The sequence below is a fragment of the Benincasa hispida genome, chromosome 9, assembly GCF_009727055.1.
Source record: "Benincasa hispida cultivar B227 chromosome 9, ASM972705v1, whole genome shotgun sequence".
NCBI lineage: Eukaryota > Viridiplantae > Streptophyta > Magnoliopsida > Cucurbitales > Cucurbitaceae > Benincasa > Benincasa hispida.
The window spans coordinates 4,373,366-4,394,044 of NC_052357.1; the positions used below are offsets into that span (position 1 = coordinate 4,373,366).

At 30.1% G+C, this 20,679-nt stretch overlaps 1 protein-coding gene across 1 annotated transcript; it reads left to right on the forward strand.

Moving 5' to 3' along the window:
- The first annotated feature begins 11,314 nt into the window (after positions 1 to 11,314).
- Positions 11,315 to 20,241, forward strand: LOC120086517 (isomultiflorenol synthase). The gene is made up of 15 exons (XM_039043214.1): positions 11,315 to 11,732; positions 12,977 to 13,252; positions 13,742 to 13,930; positions 14,349 to 14,433; positions 14,524 to 14,690; positions 14,794 to 14,985; positions 15,305 to 15,538; positions 15,627 to 15,749; positions 16,204 to 16,359; positions 16,658 to 16,704; positions 16,972 to 17,115; positions 17,211 to 17,388; positions 18,263 to 18,343; positions 19,561 to 19,644; positions 19,927 to 20,241. The coding sequence occupies exons 1-15, from the start codon at positions 11,532 to 11,534 to the stop codon at positions 20,062 to 20,064; spliced, it is 2,295 nt and encodes a 764-aa protein (XP_038899142.1). The 5' UTR covers positions 11,315 to 11,531; the 3' UTR covers positions 20,065 to 20,241.
- Positions 20,242 to 20,679: the final 438 nt, after the last annotated feature.

Sequence of the window (20,679 nt, forward strand, 5' to 3'; positions counted from 1 at the left end):
TCAATCAGCTTTTTTATCCTCTCGCTCTATTTCTGATAACATCATTTTGTCTCATGAATGTTTTAATACTCTTCTAAAAAGGAAAAAAGGTAAAAATAAAAAAGTAAATTAAAAAGAGGTCTTGATGCCCTAAAATTAGACATGAGTAAAGTCTTTGACAGAGTAGAATGACTCTATCTTCAAGCCATAATGACAAAGATGATAGATGGTTTTCCACGCATCTTGGATTAATCTAATCATAAATTGTTTGACTGATGATTTATATAATTACTATAGTATAATGAAGACTTTCTATGTAAGAATTTGCTGACTGGGAGGAGAAAGACTTTCTATGTAAGATAAAAGAAGCTGCTGACTGGGAGGAGAAAGATTTTCTATGTAAGAATTTTATTTTAAATGGTTTGACTGATAATCTATATAACTACTACAGTACAATGAAGACAGCGAAGGAGGTCTGAGATGTCCTGCGAAAGAAGTATGACACCGAGGAGGCCGGGTCAAAGAAATATGCGGTTAGTCGTTATCTCAAGTTCCAGATGACGGTTGACAAATCCGTGGAGGCCCAATCCCATGAACTCCAGAAGATAGCCCATGAGATAATTACTGAAGGTATGCCTCTAGACGAACAATTCTAAGTTGTTGTTATTATTGATAAACTGTCCCCCTTGTGGAAGGACTTTAAGAACACTTTGAGGCATAAGACCAAGGAGTTCTCCTTGGAGAGTCTTATAACCCGGCTAAGGATTGAGGAGAAAGCCTGGAAGTAGGACCAAAGGGAGGAGGTGAACGCAGTATCTAGGAAACCCGCCTCTACCGTGGTAAAACCTGAGCAAAAACCTAAGGGGACAAAGAGGAAAGGTCAGAACCGTGGCTCCAGCAACCAGAACCAACAGAAAAAACAGAAGCCCCCTTCAGGAGAAACGGTACAGTTCCTCTGCTTTGAGCACATGACTAGGAACTGTAGGAACAAGCATCGTCCTGCTGGTCAAGCGAACCTGACAGAAGAACCGTTAGTCGCTATGATCACAGAAGTAAATGTGATCGGTGGTTGTGAAGGGTGGTGGATAGACACTGGCGCGACGCGCCATGTCTGTCACGACCTTAGTCTATTTAAAACTTATACTGAAACCAAGGATAAGAATATTATGTTGGGAGATCACCACTCCACGAAAGTTGTTGGAACCAGCAAGGTGGAACTGAAGTTTACCTCTGGGAAGACCCTCACGTTGAAGGACGTTCTGCACACTCTGGAGATACGAAAGAATTTGGTTTCAGGCTATCTCCTAAACAAAGCTGGGTTTACTCAAACTATAGAGGCAGACCTATATACCTTTACCAAAAATAATGTATTTGTAGAGAACGGGTATGAAACTGAGGGAATGTTCAAATTAGATCTAGACCTTAATAAAAGGAAATCTTCTATGTATATGTTGTGTTCTATGAATATTTGGCATGCTAGACTCTGTCATGTGAATAAGAATTTAATTAGTAACATGATTAGACTGAAAATGATACCTAAGTTATCCACGAATGATTTTGATAAATGCAAGTATTGTAGTCAAGCTAAAATTACTAAAACTCCGCATAAATCTGTACTTAGGAATTCTGAGCCTCTAGATTTGATTCATTCTGATGTCTGTGAATTTGATGGCATATTGACTAGGAATAGTAAAAGATATTTCATTATTTTTATGGACGACTGCTCTGATTTTACTTTTGTATACCTGCTGAAAAACAAAAATGTTGCCTTTGATGCCTTCAAACTTTTTGTTTCTGAAACAGAGAATCAGTTTAATAGAAAAGTTAAAAGACTTCGTAGTGATAGGGGAACCGAGTACGACTCAGACAGTTTTAATGAATTCTTTAATTCACATGGAATAATACACGAAAATACCGCACCTTATTCTCCTGAAATGAACGGAAAAGCCAAAAGAAAAAATAGAACTTTAACTGAGCTAGTAGTTGTTATTTTACTTAGTTCAAGAGTCGCGTCTTATTGGTGGGGTGAAATCATCCTTACCGTGTGTTATGTTCTAAATAGAATCTCGAAATCTAAAAATAAAACTTTACCTTATGAAATTCTCAAGAATAAGAAACCAAACTTGTCTTACTTTAGAACATGGGGTTGTCTAGCTTTTGTAAGGATTCCTAACCCAAAAAGGAGAAAGTTAGCTAGTAGAGCTTACGAGTGTGTATTTATAGGTTATGCTTTAAATAGTAAAGCCTACAGGTTCTATGATCTAGTGAACCAAGTGATCATTGATTCAAATGATGCCGACTTCTTTGAAGATAGGTTTCACTTTAAATCAAAGAATAGTGGGGACTCTGGTTCAAGTAGTATAACCTTAGTTAGAAATCTTAACCCTAGAGAGAAAACTGACCCAGAACCTAGAAGAAGCAAAAGAGCTAGAACCGCCAAAGATTTCGAAAATGACTTCCTGACCTACAATGTAAGAATACCCTAAAGATCTAAGAGCTGCCCTGTCCTCAGTAGATGCCAACCTATGGCAAGAAGCCATAAATGATGAGATAGACTCACTTGAGTCAAATAGAACTTGACACTTAGTAGATATACCCCCAGGATGTAAGGCAATAGGGTGCAAATGGATCTTAAGGAGGAGACTTAGACCCGATGGGACTGTCGACAAATTTAAAGCCAGGTTAGTAGCGAATGGCTTTAGATAGAGAGAAAACGTAGATTTCTTTAACACCTTCTCCCCTGTCACTAGAATTACCTCTATCCGTGTCCTGTTCTCTCTCGCTACCCTTTATAACCTCGTAGTACATCAGATGGATGTAAAAATTGCTTTCCTAAATGTTGAACTTGAAGAAGAGATTTACATGGAACAACCTGAGGGTTTTGTTGTCCATGGTCAAGAAAATAAGGTGTGTAAATTAGACAAATCTCTCTATGGACTAAAACAAGCTCCTAAGCAATGGCATGAAAAATTTGACAACCTTATCCTATCTAAAGGTTTCAAGGTCAATGAAAGTGACAAATACATCTACTATAAGTTTGATAATAACCTTTGCACTATCTTGTGTCTATATGTAGATGATTTATTGATCTTTGGGTCGAACTTGCACGTCATAAATAATGTAAAATCAATATTGAGTGCGAACTTTGACATGAAAGACTTAGGAAAAGCTAGTGTAATCTTAGGCATAAAAGTAAATAGATCTGAAAAGGGAATTTCTTTAGATCAATCTCACTATATAGAAAAGATTCTAAAGAAATATAATTACTTTGAGTGTAAACCAGCTTGTACTCCTTATGAACCTAGTGTCAAGTTGTTCAAGAACACCGGTGACAGTGTTAATCAATCTGAGTATGAGAGCATCATAGGCAGTCTTAGATACGCTGCCGACTACACTAGGCCTGACATAGCTTATGCTGTAGGACTACTTTGCAGGTTTACAAGCAGACCTAGTAAAGAGCATTGGAATGCTATAGAAAGGGTCATGAGATACTTAAAGAAAACTCAAAACCTAGGATTACATTATCAAAAGTTTCCCACTGTCCTGGAAGGGTTCAGCGATGCTGATTGGAACTCTCTTTCGGATGATTCAAAGGCTACAAGTGGCTATATCTTTAATATAGCTGACGGAGCTGTCTCTTAGAAGTCCAAGAAACAGACTATTTTAGGCTAATCTACGATGGAGCAGAAATGATAGAACTAGTGATAGCTAGTGAAAAAGCAGGCTGGCTTAGAAGTTTGCTATTAGAGATTCCCTTATGGGAAAAGTCGTTACCAACCATATTGATCAATTGCGATAATACTGCAGCAATCGCAAAAGTTCAAAACCGTTACTACAACGGAAAGAGACGTCAAATACGTTGTAAGCACAGAACCATTAGAGAGTTTCTCACTACTGGTGCAGTTAGAGTGGATCACATACGGACTAATGAAAATTTGGCAGATCCTTTGACGAAAGGATTGGCCAGAGAAAAGGTTTTCAGAACCTCATAAAGGATGGGACTCATGCCTATCGAAAATGAATCATGGTGAGGAAAACCCAACTTGTAGACTGGAAATCCCAAGAAACAGGTTCAATGAATAATAACTGATCACGAGTGATATATAGTGAATCATGATAAACCAAACACAGAGTTCCATTCCTAAGTCTGAGCATGATATCCTGAAGCGTAAGAAAGGTTGAACTCAATTCTTAATGAGATCTATACTTGATGACAAGTGGGGCACCCAGCTACAGGAGTACCCTTGATAGCCTCACCTGTGTGAATGTGGAAGTGAGGTCGCTTCCTATGGAGTTTTTAGGCAAACTCTCTAGAGCATTCACTAAACCGAGATTCACGTGCTAGGCCTTAAAAGCACGGGCTTTCGTACTACACTCTAATGACACTCTGTGTGAGGTGCTGTTAGAGATAGAGTTCAAAACCAAGGGTTACTCTAGTATATTCTAAATCATCTACACTATGTAAAGGTTTAAGTCGTAAGACACCTTTGCTTATGCACAGTGTTGTATTGACTGAAACTGCTCAATGAAAATCTTTTCTCTCTTTTCCTTTTGTTTAAATTTCCAAGTGGGGGATTGTTGGGTGAAAATTTAACTTTTAAAATAAGGAGGGAACCAACTTTGTTGGTTGGAGAATCCCACATTGGAAAATTTGGTGTTGGAAGTCTCCTTTATGTACTCCAACCTTGTGTTTTGGGTTTGAGTCTCAAGGGGTACCCATGTTTTGGAGGGAGTGAGGAGATAGACCAATGTGGGTTTGGTGGACATCCCACACATGTGTTGCCATTGTTCGTCCGGTCGGGCCATTAATTATTTTTAAAACGGTCTGTTTCAGCAATTCGTGACACACAGAATTCATTTTCTAAATATCCACTTCATTTTCCTCTCCTCCTCCATGAAAGAGTGTATGTTCCGATCGGTAACGGTGCATTTCCAATCGGTTTTCATTTTGCAGTTTTATCCTTGGGACGACGTGACAATTTTCAGACCTGCTTACAGACTTGGGCAGAGCTGCGAAGCGTCTTAAAGAGAGCGAGTTCCGCGACTCAGCCTATAACGAATTTTTGTTTTGCAGGTTTTGCTCTTCACTTGACTGCTGTGCCTTAACAGTTTACAGTTCGTCGTTCTGAGAGCCCTGCCGTTTCCAATAAAACTACAATGTCACAAGTGGATACAAACTTGCTACATCAACTTTCCAACTTCAACATCCAACCATCATTTATCTTCCACCTAAAAATTTATTTGGAAAGTAAATATATTAAAATCTTCTTGTGGAAAGCTATAAAAAATTTCCTACCTTCAAAAAGCCGCCTTATCTGTAAAGGTATTAACTGCCCTAAGGAAATTTGATCTAACCTCATTCCAAAAGCTACCTTAATTCCATCCTCTAACATCCCTTTTATTGACATTTAGGATTTCTGGTGCTCCAATCTCAGTATTGTTGAACTTTCTCTAGCTTGTACAATTTGTCGGCCATTATGGAATGACAGAAACTCAATTCTCCATGATAAAAATACTCCTTCAATTTCATAAAAAATATCATGGATTACTACTTACTTTGAAGAATTTCAAAATAATCGAATTAATATTTCATCTTCTGAGCAAAATCATTCCAGAAAAAATTGCTCTTTTTTACCTCCAATTCCATAATATTACAAGCTCATCAAAGCTTGGAACCTTAACAACCTGACATCAAACTTTGGCGCTGTTATTCGAAATTTCGAAGGTGTCATTATAGCTACTTTTGGTAACACTTTGGGCCCCTTCCAGGAACCATCTCATGCAGAAATTGCTACCCTCAATCAAAGTATTTCCAAGACCATCAATTTGGGCTTTCAAAACCTTGCAATTGAATCAGACTCATTGCTAGTTATCAATGCTCTCTACTCATCAACCTTTTACAGAAATGAACTCGAAATCTAGAGAGATGAAATTCAATCCCCCTCAGCAAACTTATCTCCTGTACTTTATCCTAACCATCAACTGGCAAAACATGCCTCAAATTCGACTTCTTCATTCTTATGGACTGATGTTTTCCCGTGGTGGCTTTCTTCTCTTAACCAAAAAGATATTTGTAATTTTGTAATAAAGTCTTATTCTTAATAAATTTTTTAGCTTCCGTCGCTTCGAAAAATTGGCATCTAATTTTGATGATTTTTTTTCGTTAAGAACTAAATAATTATAAATTTTAAAGTATAAGGACTAAATTATTACATGCTAAAGTTTAGAGACTATGTCACAGAAATTATAAGTACAGAGATCAATCGTTACAAAATAAAGTTTAGGGATCAAAAGTATTTTTTAACCTTCTTCTTCTTTTTCTTTAGATAAGAGGAGGTTTAATCTCAAAATCAATCGATAATAAGAGAAATAACTCATCTTATAAAGTATGCGAGGTTTTTTTTTTTTTTTTTTTTTTCTAATGTAAGATCCTTAACATGTCCTTTAAAATTGTGTTTCTTTGTATTCACCATTATCAGATCGGATATCAATTATTTTGGATTGAATATCTATTTGACTTTTATAGACTTTGATACCATGTTAGATAGCATAAAATTTAATCTAACTTAATTGGTAATAAAAAGAGTAATATATCAATCTTATAAAGGATGTGGGGTTTTTATTTTTCGAAATGGAACCTCAAATAATATTAAATAAAGAATAAATAATCTAATAAAAGTAGACTAGTAAAAATGAATTGAACACACAACTTTAATGATGTTGAAGGGAAAGTAATGGAGTTGAACTGGAAAACTATAATGGAGATCCATAAATGAAGGATATTTTAGAGTCTAAGTCAACAAATAATTAAAAGAAAATGTGAAAAGAAACTGAAAAATAATAAATCCATTTACAATTGAGGTTTAAAATGTTAATACCTGCCATTATCAATTTAAAAAAAATGTAAACTAAAGAGTCGGTAAAATTAAAATCTTTTTATTTATATTATATTTACATTAGTGATATTTTATTTTTTCATATCTCATCATTTTTTTACAATATCGATTCAACTTTTATACCAATGTTAAACTCATAAACATATAGAAATATTATTAAAAATGCTGATATGTAAATAACGATTTAATAAAATGGGAGAGTATTTGGAGTGTTGTGTTGGTTATTATAATCTGCAGGTTATAATAGTATGTGTTTAGGTGCAGACTATTATAATTCGGATTATAATAGTCTGTGTTTGAAAACAGTAACAATATAACAAAGAGAAGATAAGCAAGAAATAATAAACACGGTAACAAAAAAATAGTACTAATGTAGATAATTAGTTTAAAATAATTGTAAACATCACTATTATATTTGAGTCTCAAAAGCTATAATAACTCATACATTAACTTCAAGTTGGAGACTCAAACTATCTCTAAATATAATAAAACGGATTTCTACTTATAGAGCCTAAATATAGGCCTAATTACATAATTGACTAAGTTACTTTTCTATTATTTAAATAAATAAGGTAATGACCATTATTATTTTACACAAAAGTTTAACTCTATTTATTTTTTTGGTCCCCCTTACCATTCGCTTCTTTAATATATCTATATACCAAAAGAGAAGCACGTGAGGAAAGTAGGGAAGTTTCTTGCAGTTGTGAATTTTCCAAAATGATTTTCTTTTCAAAACCTGTCCAAAATGATTTTCTTTTCAAAACCTACACAAATAAAGAAAGTTTCTAAAAAAAAAAATCTAAAAATTGTTGCTCTCATAAATTAAAGCAAAAATCAGTAAGAAGCTTCGAAGGAAAAAAAAAAGGTATATTTGATATAAATAACACTATACATTTGAATTTTTTTAAAAATAAGTCAGAGTATACTCAATAAGTGCATAAATAAGACAATTTTTACAATATATCGTCTTATACACCAAACAATATATGTAACGTATATTTACAATTTCCAGTATGTTTATGTAAACACACCAAAAAAATAAATCATGATAAATGCAAATGTATATTTACATTTTTCAACATCTTGCTAGTATATATACTTCAAAACTCAATTAGAGAGGTGATCGATCTTCAATTAGCAATATAGAAAAAAATAGATGAAATTTTCTTACATTAATTTGAAATATACTACATTAAAAGAATATTAGCTGAAATTAATAAAAAAAAACAAAAATAAAGTTAGAATTCCAAAATGATGTTAATAAAGAAAGAATTAAATATTTTTTAAAGAAATATTAATGAGATATAATATTTCAAGAAATAAAATAGATGTCTTTTTAGGATATTTTTGAAATATTAGTTATATAATAAGTTAATTCTCTAAATCTTTTATATTTAAAATATATAGAGGTTTTTTTTACCATATATTAAATGAGAGAATCAAATTTCTGATTTCAAAGTTAATAATACGAATATTTATATTTGTTTTGATGAAATATATAGACGATGGGTGAACACGTCGACTTAAGAGAGGAAGAGGAAAAGTCCAAGTCCTCATCGAATTATAAGGCGGTATGACGTGAAGGAGTGTATTAAAAAAATATCAAGTAGTATTTTTTTTGTTTGTTTGTATTGACCAACCTAACACTATGACATGGGGGAAATTAATATCAATTACTCTTATGTTTGAAATAATATAAATGTGCAGGAAATGGTGAAATATTGGTCAAACTAATTTAATTTTTGTTGCTACCTACCTGTCATCACCACATATACCACCAACTTGCATTATGTATTATATATGAATTAACAATTTTTTTCGATTTAAGGTTTTATAAAATGTCCAAAAATAAAAGATACTTGAAAATTACATGTCCGAGAATAAGAGATTTATTGTGTTTAATTATATATGATCGTTGTATTTTGTAATGTTATGAGGATTTGAAATGAAAAAAAAAAAAATCAAATTATGTTTATATAAATATTCTTTATGAAATTAATCATGTTAATTAACTTTATAGATGCTTAATAGATTATTAATTTTAAAAATAGTTATTTAATAACAAAAGAAATCATTTTAATTGGATATTTAACTATAAGTATTATTAATAAAATGATATTTATAGTAAGTTGACTTAACTAATATTAAAATTAAAATATTTTATTGAAACTAATACTAAAATTAATTAATTAATATTTTAAATAAATATATTTGATTACATTAATTTAATATAATTTTATCAATAGAAATGAATTAAATAACTATATGTCATTTGTTTATTACAAGGAAATGTTTAATTTTATTTCATTAGAGTTCAATATTATTAATTATAAATTTAATTTGAATCAATTAATTTTAATTTAATAAATATATTTTTATAAACAATACACAAAAGTGAATGTAAGAAACAGAGAATGAAATATAATATATTAATAATGAAAGTTAATAAGAAAAATTAAGAAATATTTTAATTATGAATGATGAAATTAAAATAATCTCAAGAAATAATTATTTAATTATAAAACATTAATAACTAATCAATTATAATTATTGAAGAATAAATTTTTTATTAAGTTAATTTAATAATCTTAATCAACTAGTTAAAGTTCCGTTTGATAATTTTTTGGTTTTTTGTTTTTGTTTTTTAAAATTAAGTCTATTTCATCTACATTTCTTACAACCATATGCATTTTTCTTAAGTATAAGGGTTGAATTCATAGTCAAATTCCAAAAACAAGAACAACTTTTTGAAAGCTAGTTTTTTTAGTTTTTAAAATTTGGCTTGATTTTTTAAACAATTGGAAAAAAAGTAGATAACAAGGAAGAAATTTGGAGGTGGAAATAGTATCTATATCCTTAATTTTCAAAAACAAAACGGTAACTAAAAAAGACCTATATGATTAACTAATTAATTAATCCTTTATGTACATAAATAATTACATCTATTTAATAAATCTATTTGTAAAAGAGAATGGAGTTAATATTTTAATAAGTTATTATTGATGTATAAAAATAAATAATTTTATTCTTTTTATTCTTTTTAGTACAATTTTAATAAAATAATACCAACAAATTATTTAATTAATTAACTATATTTAATATGAAATGATATATATAGTGAAAAATAAAGAACTGAAGGGCAAATAAAAAAACCCATGGTTTTGGGACGGTATAGAAATCCATTGTTCGGGAGGAGATAATTAACCACAAAATTTATAGTGGTTCGATATATATATATGTGGAAAGTATTTTTTTTCACAATAATAGTAGTCTAAAGAGGATATAAAAAAGTGATGATATATACCAACTGATTATCTCTCATCCCACTCCAAAAACGTGTACACCAACCAATTCACAACCGTTTACTCCTAGTTGTTAGAATAGCATGATTACATCTTAGCCCTCAAATGAGCTGAGGAAATTGAGGATAAAAGAGTAAAATGCAGCGGATGTGAGATCACACAATTTACACGAAAAGAAAATCAATATATCCTGAGCACAAATTAATCCTATAAGAAGATAAGAACTTTGCCAAAATTTATAAATTAAAAGAAAAAAATAATTATAGTGCCATTTTCCCCTAAAATTTATCAATGTCATATATTGCATGTGTTTTTAATTCGCATAAGACATTTTTTTTAAATGATATTTAGAGTGGTAATTTATTATAAAGATAAAATTGTATCACTTTTTAAAGTTTAGGTTAAGATTACAACACTTACTAATTTTTTGGCACAATCTGATAAAATTGAAAGTTTCTTTAATTTATAAAATTGATACGACTTTGATAAATTTAGAAGTGAAATATAACACTCAAATTTAGAGAGATAAATGAATAAATAAAGATGGAGATCCTGAGAATATTAAAGTATGGTTAAGAAAAGGTTTAAAACAATCGCACATTCAACGACCCCTACAATAGTATTACAAAGCTATGGGAGAATATTTGTACTCTGACGGGCTACTTGGTCGTATAGATCAAAGCTTTTTAAAGGTTATAGTTCCTCCTCCATTGCTCTTAATTTTGTTGTTCCTACATAAAGCTTATTCCTCATGAGGGCTTCTCTCTAGCCTTCTCTTTGATCTTTTGGATCGTACTCCTAGTTTCTATTGAATATCAATGAAAGGGAAGTGAGATAAGATGAGGGTGTTAAAAATATGTCAAGTTGGTTGAGGTGTTGGGGTGCACTTACTTATCTATATTCCGTATCTTTATAAAAAAAAATAAATATAAAAAAATTGACAAAGTTATTGACCTATATCAACAAAATGTATATTCCTTTTCGATAACTCGATCACAATAATTTCAAAACTAATCGTGCTTTTAACTTGAAGCATCTCTAATTATTGATCAATAGTTTTTGTGTGTTTGACTTGTGGAATTAGTTAAATAAGCATATATTAAGTGGAGATAGTCGAGAGATGGCAAACCAAAAACAAATAAGAAAATTTGCACGACGGCCACAAGGGGATATTTATAAATATCTTATGTGTGAGTGTTAATATATAAAGCGAGGAGGTTAAGGAGAAGGACAGGGAAATTAAGGTTTGGTCTCAGCTATAAAATTTCTGTCCATCTCCTGTTAGGTGAAATAAATTTGTAATCGAACCTGAAGAGCAACCAGCAGCTTAATTAGGTTTGATCCATCAAATATGTGGAGGCTAAAGGTAGCAGATGGCGGAAATGACCCTTACATCTATTCTATGAACAACTTCGTTGGAAGACAAATATGGGAATTCGACCCCAACGCCGGCACCCCTGAAGAACGAGCCGAAGTCGAACACGTTCGTAATGAATTCACCAAAAATCGTCTCAAGGGTTTTCCCAGTGCCGACTTGCTTTGGCGTCTCCAGGTAATATATTTTCATGCTTAAAATTACTTTAAAATATATTTTTAAATTCGTTTTTCATATTGTTAACCTTCATTTTGAATTATTAAAAATATTTTTCGAATAATTTACTTCTGAACATATGTTAATATTCATTCTACAAAATTATCATACCAACAACCCTTCAATCATTACCCCAAATCTTCCTTTCTTAACCTCTAAAGTCACTTTTTTTCTAATTCTAAATATTGATATCCACTCATTTTTTTAATACTAGGGTTTCAAATCTTCATATCAAATATATTGTACTAAAAAAATGATTGAACCATCAATCTTTACTATTAATTCTCGAGCTGACTTTAACCTCTCTATATATATTATATTCCCCTCTTTTTTTTTTACATAAAAAATTGATAATTAATTAACTGTATATATCTTTCTCCTTCCGGAAGCAACGACTTCCCATTTTCTAAGGCTTGCTTTAATTATTCCTCGTCATTCTTTTATATAATGTTTTCTTTTCTTTTTATTTTTCTCCGACATTTTAATTTAAAAGTATCATCATTGGTTCAATTAGTACATATAAAATTATGTATTTCAGTTTTTTTATGCGGATATATTAATATACCTAACCCCATTTTTTTATATTGAATGAATTTTTTATTTTTAGTCTTTGGTTTAGTAATAAACTGGGAATACAATTGATAAAAAGTCAAAGCGTGTAAATTTGAATTCTATGTCAACTCAACAAATAAAAAGTAAAAGAAAAGAAGTGCATTTGATATGATAGTATTGACATAAATAAATTGTGTTTATTATTATTATTATGACAAGTTATTTAGAGTTGTGTGAGACAATTAAATTAAAATTTTGATTTCTATAATTTCAAAAAGTAAAAATTTAATTTTTACAGTTGATAAAAATTTCACAAATACTATATGTGAAAGTTTTATAAAAAATCACAAGACTATTTATGAGATTTTATCAAATTATAAGAATTAAATTTATAATTTAATCTTAAAATCTCTATCCAATAAATTCTTTTATGTTTTAAAATTAAATTAATTATAGAATTTATGAAGCTTGTTTGCAGTACAAAAAACATTTAAACTAGTTTTGAACTCTATGTGTATATATGTACACACTAATTTGGTGGGATAATTTCATTCTCCTAAAAATTTTCTAATGAATATTTAATTTTCAATTTTATAATATATATTTTTATACATTTATCACCTAAATAATAATAATAATAATTTGGATGGCAGCTTTTAAGAGAGAAAAATTTCAAACAAAGTATACCAGCGGTGAAGGTTGAAGATGGAGAAGAAATCAGTTATGAAATGGCATGGGATGCAATGAGAAGAGGAGCGTATTTCTTAGCGGCCATACAAGCGAGTGATGGACACTGGCCCAGTGAAACATCAGGCCCATTATTTTACTTGTGTCCATTGCTAATTTGTATGTACATAATGGGCTTTATGGATACTGCATTCACTCCGGAGCACAAGAAAGAAATGATGCGTTACGTTTACAATCATCAGGTAAAATCATGTTCCAATGAATTTGCAAATATAGTAAAAAAAATTTATTATACACTTAATTATTAGTTCTAAATGTGTTTTTCGTTGCAATTACTCTTAGAGCTTTAAAGTTTATATTACTAGCACATAATTAGTAGAGTAGGTTTAAAGTGTTTTTAACTAAGATGATTTAAAGCCAAAGGTATAGACTTTTTTTTTTTTTTTTTTTTGCAAAGGTTTAGTAATTGAAGTGTGGGATGGGAGAATCGAACCTCTAACCTCGAGGTCGATAGTACGAACATTATGTCAGTTGAGTTACGCTTTTGTTGGCATATAGATTCATTTCATAGTACTTGAATGAAAAAAAGTAGAAATATAAGGCAATATAGTTGTTTTTCTTTAGTACAAAAAAAGATGAAGAGATTTAACTACAAATTTCTTAGTTGCTTACCCATACTATATGTTAGTAGCAGTAGTAGTAGTAATAATAATAATAATATAATTTTGCAGAATGAAGACGGCGGATGGGGGTTACACGTAGGTGGTCACAGTAACATGTTCTGCACTACCTTCAATTATATATCTTTACGTCTACTTGGTGAAGGACCTGATGTTGAGCCAATTTCCAGAGGTAGAAATTGGATTCGTGACCACGGTGGTGTCACCTCCATACTTTCCTGGGGAAAGACCTGGCTCTCGGTATATACCAAACCTCAACCCTTAAATACTACTTGATTCCATACACTTTTGTTCTTTGATTCGTTTTGGTTCTTGTATTTTTAAAATGTTCATTTAAGTCCCTATACTTTCAACTTCGGTTCATTTTCAATCATATATTTTCAAAATGTCCATTTTGACCCTTATACTTTTAACTTTGATTTATTTTGATCTCTTATACTTTTAAAAAGTAACCCTTTTGATCCCTAAATAATGAAATGAAAATGAAATGACCAAAATTGTCACTTTTTAAAAGTATAAGAAATCAAAATTGAAAGTATACAAGGACCAAAATGAACTTATCAAAAGTACGAAGACCAAAATAGTATTTAAATATTATATTATCATTTATGAACCAATTATTAAATAGAGAACTTACGCATCTTACTTTAATCTAAAGATACTAAACGTATTCGACTGGTCTGCAAGCAACCCCATGCCTCCTGAATATTGGATGTTTCCCACTTGGGTCCCCATTCATCCATGTAAGTTCACTTCTAATTAATTAATAGCCTAACAAAGTAATTAAATTCATATTGTGAATATGACACAATTTTGTGACATGGCGTTTGCAGCAAACATGATGTGCTACACTCGAATCACTTACATGCCCATGTCTTATTTATACGGAAAAAGGTTTCAAGCACCTTTAACACCTCTTGTTTTACAATTAAGAGATGAACTTCACACTCAACCCTATGACAAAATTAACTGGAGAAAAGTTCGTCACATGTGTGCTACGGTACCATATATTATTATTCTCCATTCTACCTCTGATATAATTAGTTAGTTAGACACCATTTTAGTTATCACATAATAATATATATAATTAACTAATATTGCAGGAAGATCTCTACTTTCCACATCCATTTGTTCAAGACTTGCTCTGGGACACTCTTTACTTGCTTAGTGAACCACTAATGACTCGATGGCCTTTTAACAAATTGGTTCGCCAAAAAGCCCTCAATGAAACTATGAGGCATATTCATTATGAGGATGAAAATAGTCGCTACATTACTATTGGCTGCGTCGAAAAGGTTCCATACTTTCACATTATTCTATTTTTTTAATCCTACTAACTCTGAGATAAAGATTGAACTTCCAATCTTTAGAGGATTATTTTGCATCCATTTCTAACTTTAGATGACAGTTTACAACCGTCATTATATCTCCATCTTTGCTATGGTTAAGAATCACATCTTAAATGAAATTTCCATAAAAAGTACAAAAAAAATCATAAAACGAGGCACTTAGCGTGAGCTTGCTTTGGCTTTACATTATTCATCTTTAGCAATTAATTAACATAAATAATGTAGATTTGATTGATTAATATGGTATTGGGATTTGTGGACACAGCCGTTGTGCATGTTAGCTTGTTGGGTTGAAGATCCAAATAGTGAGTATGTGAAGAAGCATTTTGCTCGAATTCCTGATTATTTATGGATGGCGGAAGATGGAATGAAAATGCAAAGTTTTGGTAGCCAATCATGGGATGCTGCTCTGGCCATGCAAGCTCTGCTTTCTTGTAATATCCCAAAAGAAATTGCCTCTGCACTCAACACTGGCCATGATTTCATCAAGAACTCCCAGGTAAATATATAAAGTTAAATGCTAATTAATCTTTGTTCTTTAACTCATTATATATGTATTAATAAAATATTAGTAAAAAAAAATGAAGGTTAGAAACAATCCTCCCGGTGATTACAAGAGTATGTTCCGCTACATGTCTAAAGGATCTTGGACCTTTTCAGACTGTGATCATGGATGGCAAGTTTCAGATTGCACTGCCGAGAATTTGAAGGTGTGTTATGCCCCAGCTTCAAATTTAGTCTAATTTAAGGGATTCTTTAGTTGGTCATCTAGATTTTGTTTTGATTCTCTCTCTGAAAACTATTTTTTATTCAAACTGTATAAATTTTTAAAAGAAAAATTTTAGAAATTAGAAATATCAAACATCATATTATAAACTCAATTATTTTTTAAAATTTAAAATATGTTATAACTTATATAATATTATAAAATAATAGTTATACAATTTTTTTAACATAAAACATGTTTAAAAATAAATTAATAACAATTAATTTTATGACTTACGTATATAGGATCAAACACACGAATATATGAAATATAACTATGTTTTCATTGAATAATTTGTTTTTAAATTCTTTACCATACATGCCCTAAATTGTTCGTTAATATTTTTCATTCTGGTCATGTTCGCCGTGTTAACAATTTAAAGTTATAAAAATTACTAGTGTTGCCTACTACTATCATTGCTACCACCTGAAATGGTTGGTGAGAAGATGGAACCTGAACGTTTCTATGATGCTGTTAATGTCATCCTGAACATGCAAAGCAAAAATGGGGGTTTGCCAGCTTGGGAGCCAGCGTCAAGATACTATTGGATGGAGGTACACAACTACTAAATACATGTTTTAGAGTAATTTTGAAATTATTACATCATTTTTATCATATTTAAAATCACTCCAAAATATATATATTTTCACTAAAAATCAATTCAATTTTTTAATTTTACACTTTAAACACATTTTTCACCACTATTAAATTTAATAATAATTTGAAGATAGTTTAAAAAATAACCAAAAGTGATTATAACTATTTTAGAATCATTTCCAAATACGTCATCATTAATATTCCTCCATGATCTCATCACATTCATGTTATTAACTCATCCTACCTTTTGATCAGTGGTTGAATCCAGTGGAATTTCTTGAAGACCTAATCATCGAGCACCAGTATGTAGTGATTTAATTTATGAGTATTAATCTCTTTTATAAATTAAGGGAAACTATTTACATAAAATGGTAAAATTTTAATCTTTTTTTGATAAAGGTCAATAGAAGTTTATCGATATCTATCAATGATAGAAATTGATGGAAGGTTATCAGTGATAAACGTTTATAGAAGTCTACCAATATTTATCAGTAATTTTTTTTACTATTTCGTAAATAATTATATATTTTTTTAAGTAATTAATATATAATAATTAATGGTTGGTTCAGGCATGTGGAGTGCACCTCATCTGCGTTACAGGCCATACTATTATTTAGGAAACAATACCCAGGACATAGAAGGAAAGAGATCAATAATTTTATCAACAAGGCCGTTCAATTTCTTCAGGACATACAATTGCCTGATGGTTCTTGGTAACACATACATTAATTAATACAATACTATGCATAAGATAATGTTAAAAGTTAAGAAGAAATTTTGTATTGATTAAGTATATTGTATATCATAGGTATGGAAATTGGGGAATTTGCTATACTTATGGAACGTGGTTCGCGCTTAAGGCATTATCAATGGCGGGTAAGACCTACGAAAATTGTGAAGCGCTTCGGAAAGGTGCCAATTTTTTGATCAAGATACAGAATTCAGAAGGAGGGTTTGGAGAGAGCTACTTGTCATGTCCTTACAAGGTAACAAAATCAAACTTTTTAAACTTACAATATAATAAAAGAAAATTTTGGTTGTTGTCGGAGCTACACTTGTGTTTTTTTGCAGCCCAAGTAATTAGCTAATAAAAATTTATCATATGGTAAAAAAAAAATTAAATGAATTGTTTTAACTTTTTTTTGTGAATAAATGGAAGCCAATGGTTAGGTGCAACCACTACTCATATAATATTATTGAGAAAAAAATTCGAGTGCACCCATCAATTGTGCAGCCCAAATGTCACTCAATGAGCATTTTTCATATGACAATTTATTTTCCAAAAAAGTTGATTTTTTCCTACCATGTGTAAAAATGGGGTTGCATGAGATTAGGTGCAACCTTCGCAATATTACCCTTTAACCTTTTATAAAGGTTGCAAAACTATCTTTAGATAGAAATTTTTGGACATGTTTGGTCTAAGGAGTCTTAACAATTACTTATTTGACTCAAAGAATTTGTGAACATTAAAAATTTTCAATTTCATGACTTATTAATCTTATATCGTGAGTCTCACAGCTAAACATTCCACAAACTCTCAAGACTAAACGACTTCACTCCTTGCGTCAAACAATCAATTTAAAATTTAGAACGAAAATTGAGATTTGAAATAGTGTGACGATGACCTAATACAATATTAGCAATAAAATTTTCATTATAAATTATCATCAAAATCATTCTAAATTTAATTTTCATAAAAAATTTAAAAGATTTCTACCAAGTTTATTTTAACCAAATAGAAGTTGAAATGGCTTTTCTAGAATTTAACCAATATTTTATTGTATTAATTATTGAGATAATGTATATTTATAATCGTGTATATTATATATTGATTGGATTATTATTGCACCCACCCAACAGAGATATATACCGCTGGATGGGAAAAGATCAAATTTGGTGCAAACGGCTTGGGGTATGATGGGATTGATAAGTGCTGGACAGGCAAGTTCACTAGATCTCCATTTTCTTTTCCTTTTTCTTTTTCTTTTTCTTTTTTTTTTATTTCTTTAAGTAAATATTTGGTTATTACTTTAGTTGAGCTATATTACTTTTTTTTAAGGTCAATCTAACCATATAAAAAAAAGGAATTTTGGTAGATTTGGCAAAATAAATTTAAAAGTTAGGCCCATAATTTAAGTTTATTACTTTTACAAAAATAGGAAAAAAAACAAACTCAATCCACTTGATACACTGTTAATATGTACTTGATATACTACTAATATATGTCTGATACAATTTATATACTATTGATAGACATTTGATACAGTATTGATAGACACTTGATATAGATTTACGGTTGAAAATGATTAGTTATTTAAGTATTTTTTTTTTAAAAAAATCATAAAAATGATTTTTTTTAAAACATTTTTTTCTCTAGTTATTCCAAACATGACCAAATTGTCAAACTAAATATATTAAACTGATTGTTAGTGAGCTCTAGGTTTAATTTCCTTGACCTATAAGACTTATTAACTTTAGTTTTTCTACTCTCAAATGTCTTAAATTTAATCTTTATTCTAGTTTGGTATTGATTTTTTATTTTTTATTTTATTTTTTACTAAAAAATTTTGGAAATATATTTGTAATGCATTTTCTCATTTGAGAAGCATCAATATTATTATTTAATCATTTTTTAGAAAAGTTAATTTTGAGAGACTAAATTTAAGATTTATTTAATATAAATGTACTAAAGTTAAACATTTAAAAGTACATGGACACAAATTGAACAAGCCTCAAAATAAAGAAACTAAAATAATATTTTAATCTAAAATAAATAAGTTTGCCAAATAGAAACATATGATTGGACCACAATGTTTGGAAGTGATTATGAAATTACCAAAATCACTTTTGTCATATTTGAAATCACTTCAAAACACATCCCTAATCACCATGTTTTAATTTATACTTTTAAATACAATTTTCATATCATCAAAATTGATTTTAAAAGCTTAAAAAACATGTTTTAGAATGATTTTGAAAATGACAAAAGTAATTCTAACAATTTCATAATTACTCTCAAATAAAAAATTTATACTTTTAAATACAACTTTCATATCATCAAAATTGATTTTAAACTCAACTACCAGTCAAATATTATTAAATCCTAAACTCAGTCTTATTTTACCTTAATCTAATAACAATAATTAATTATTCAACAGGCAGATATAGACCCAACTCCTATTCATCGTGCTGCCAAGTTGTTGATCAATTCTCAAACAGAAGATGGTGATTTTCCACAAGAGGTCAGTACCAATTTTGTTTCCTTCTTTACCTAATTAATAATAATAATCTTTTACGAATTATTTTTAAATATAAGTAAATGAATCAACTTATTTATAAATATAGTAAAATACGATGTGTATCAGTGATAGTCAATAATAGATATTGATAGCGTCTATTAGTATCTATTACTAATAAACAGTAACATTCTTCTATATTTAAACATATTTCTAATAGTTTTATTATTTAAAACAATTGCAACAAATAATCCCTACTTAATTATGTTCTTATTTATATATGTGCAGGAAATTACTGGAGAATTCTTCAAAAATTGCACTTTACATTTTGCAGCATTTAGAGAAGTATTTCCTGTGATGGCACTAGGAGAATATTGTAACAAGGTTCCTTTGCCTTCCAAGAAAAAACAAGAAATTAAGATTTAAATTAGCCTCTACAATATATTATATAATATTCATAAATATGGGGACTTGGACACCAAAAGAGGAGAAAATATAGTCTTTTTGGTACTTTTCTTGTAAACGATCACATGTAATATAATAACTAAAACAAAGGTTGATGCGATTTCTACTTGAGCACAACTTTTAGTTATACATTTATGTTTCCCTTCCAACTTCTTTTGTTTTCTTTTTCAGATTTATTTCTCTTACAAATTTGGACGTATCAAAACTTTAACTACATTTTTGTTCTAAATTCAAGGTCATGTTTATTTTCTTGTAAATGTAAAATATGAACTAATTAATTAAATCTATTGTTGTTTACTAGTATTATGTAATTGTAATGAACGGTGAACTTCATTGATCTAAATCCATAATCACATTCTCCAAATAATGTAAAAAATTTGGATTTTGATATCGGTTGAAAAAACTAAAAACGGATGTATCATGTTAGTTTTTTAGAAAAAAGAAATCAAATCTTTAATGTTGATTTTAAACCGACGTTTTAGGGACACAAATCCCAAACAATTTTTAATCTTCACATTTACTCTCTTTTGAATCCCTCTCAATCTCTTTCGTCTCTCACCTCCATCTACACAAGTC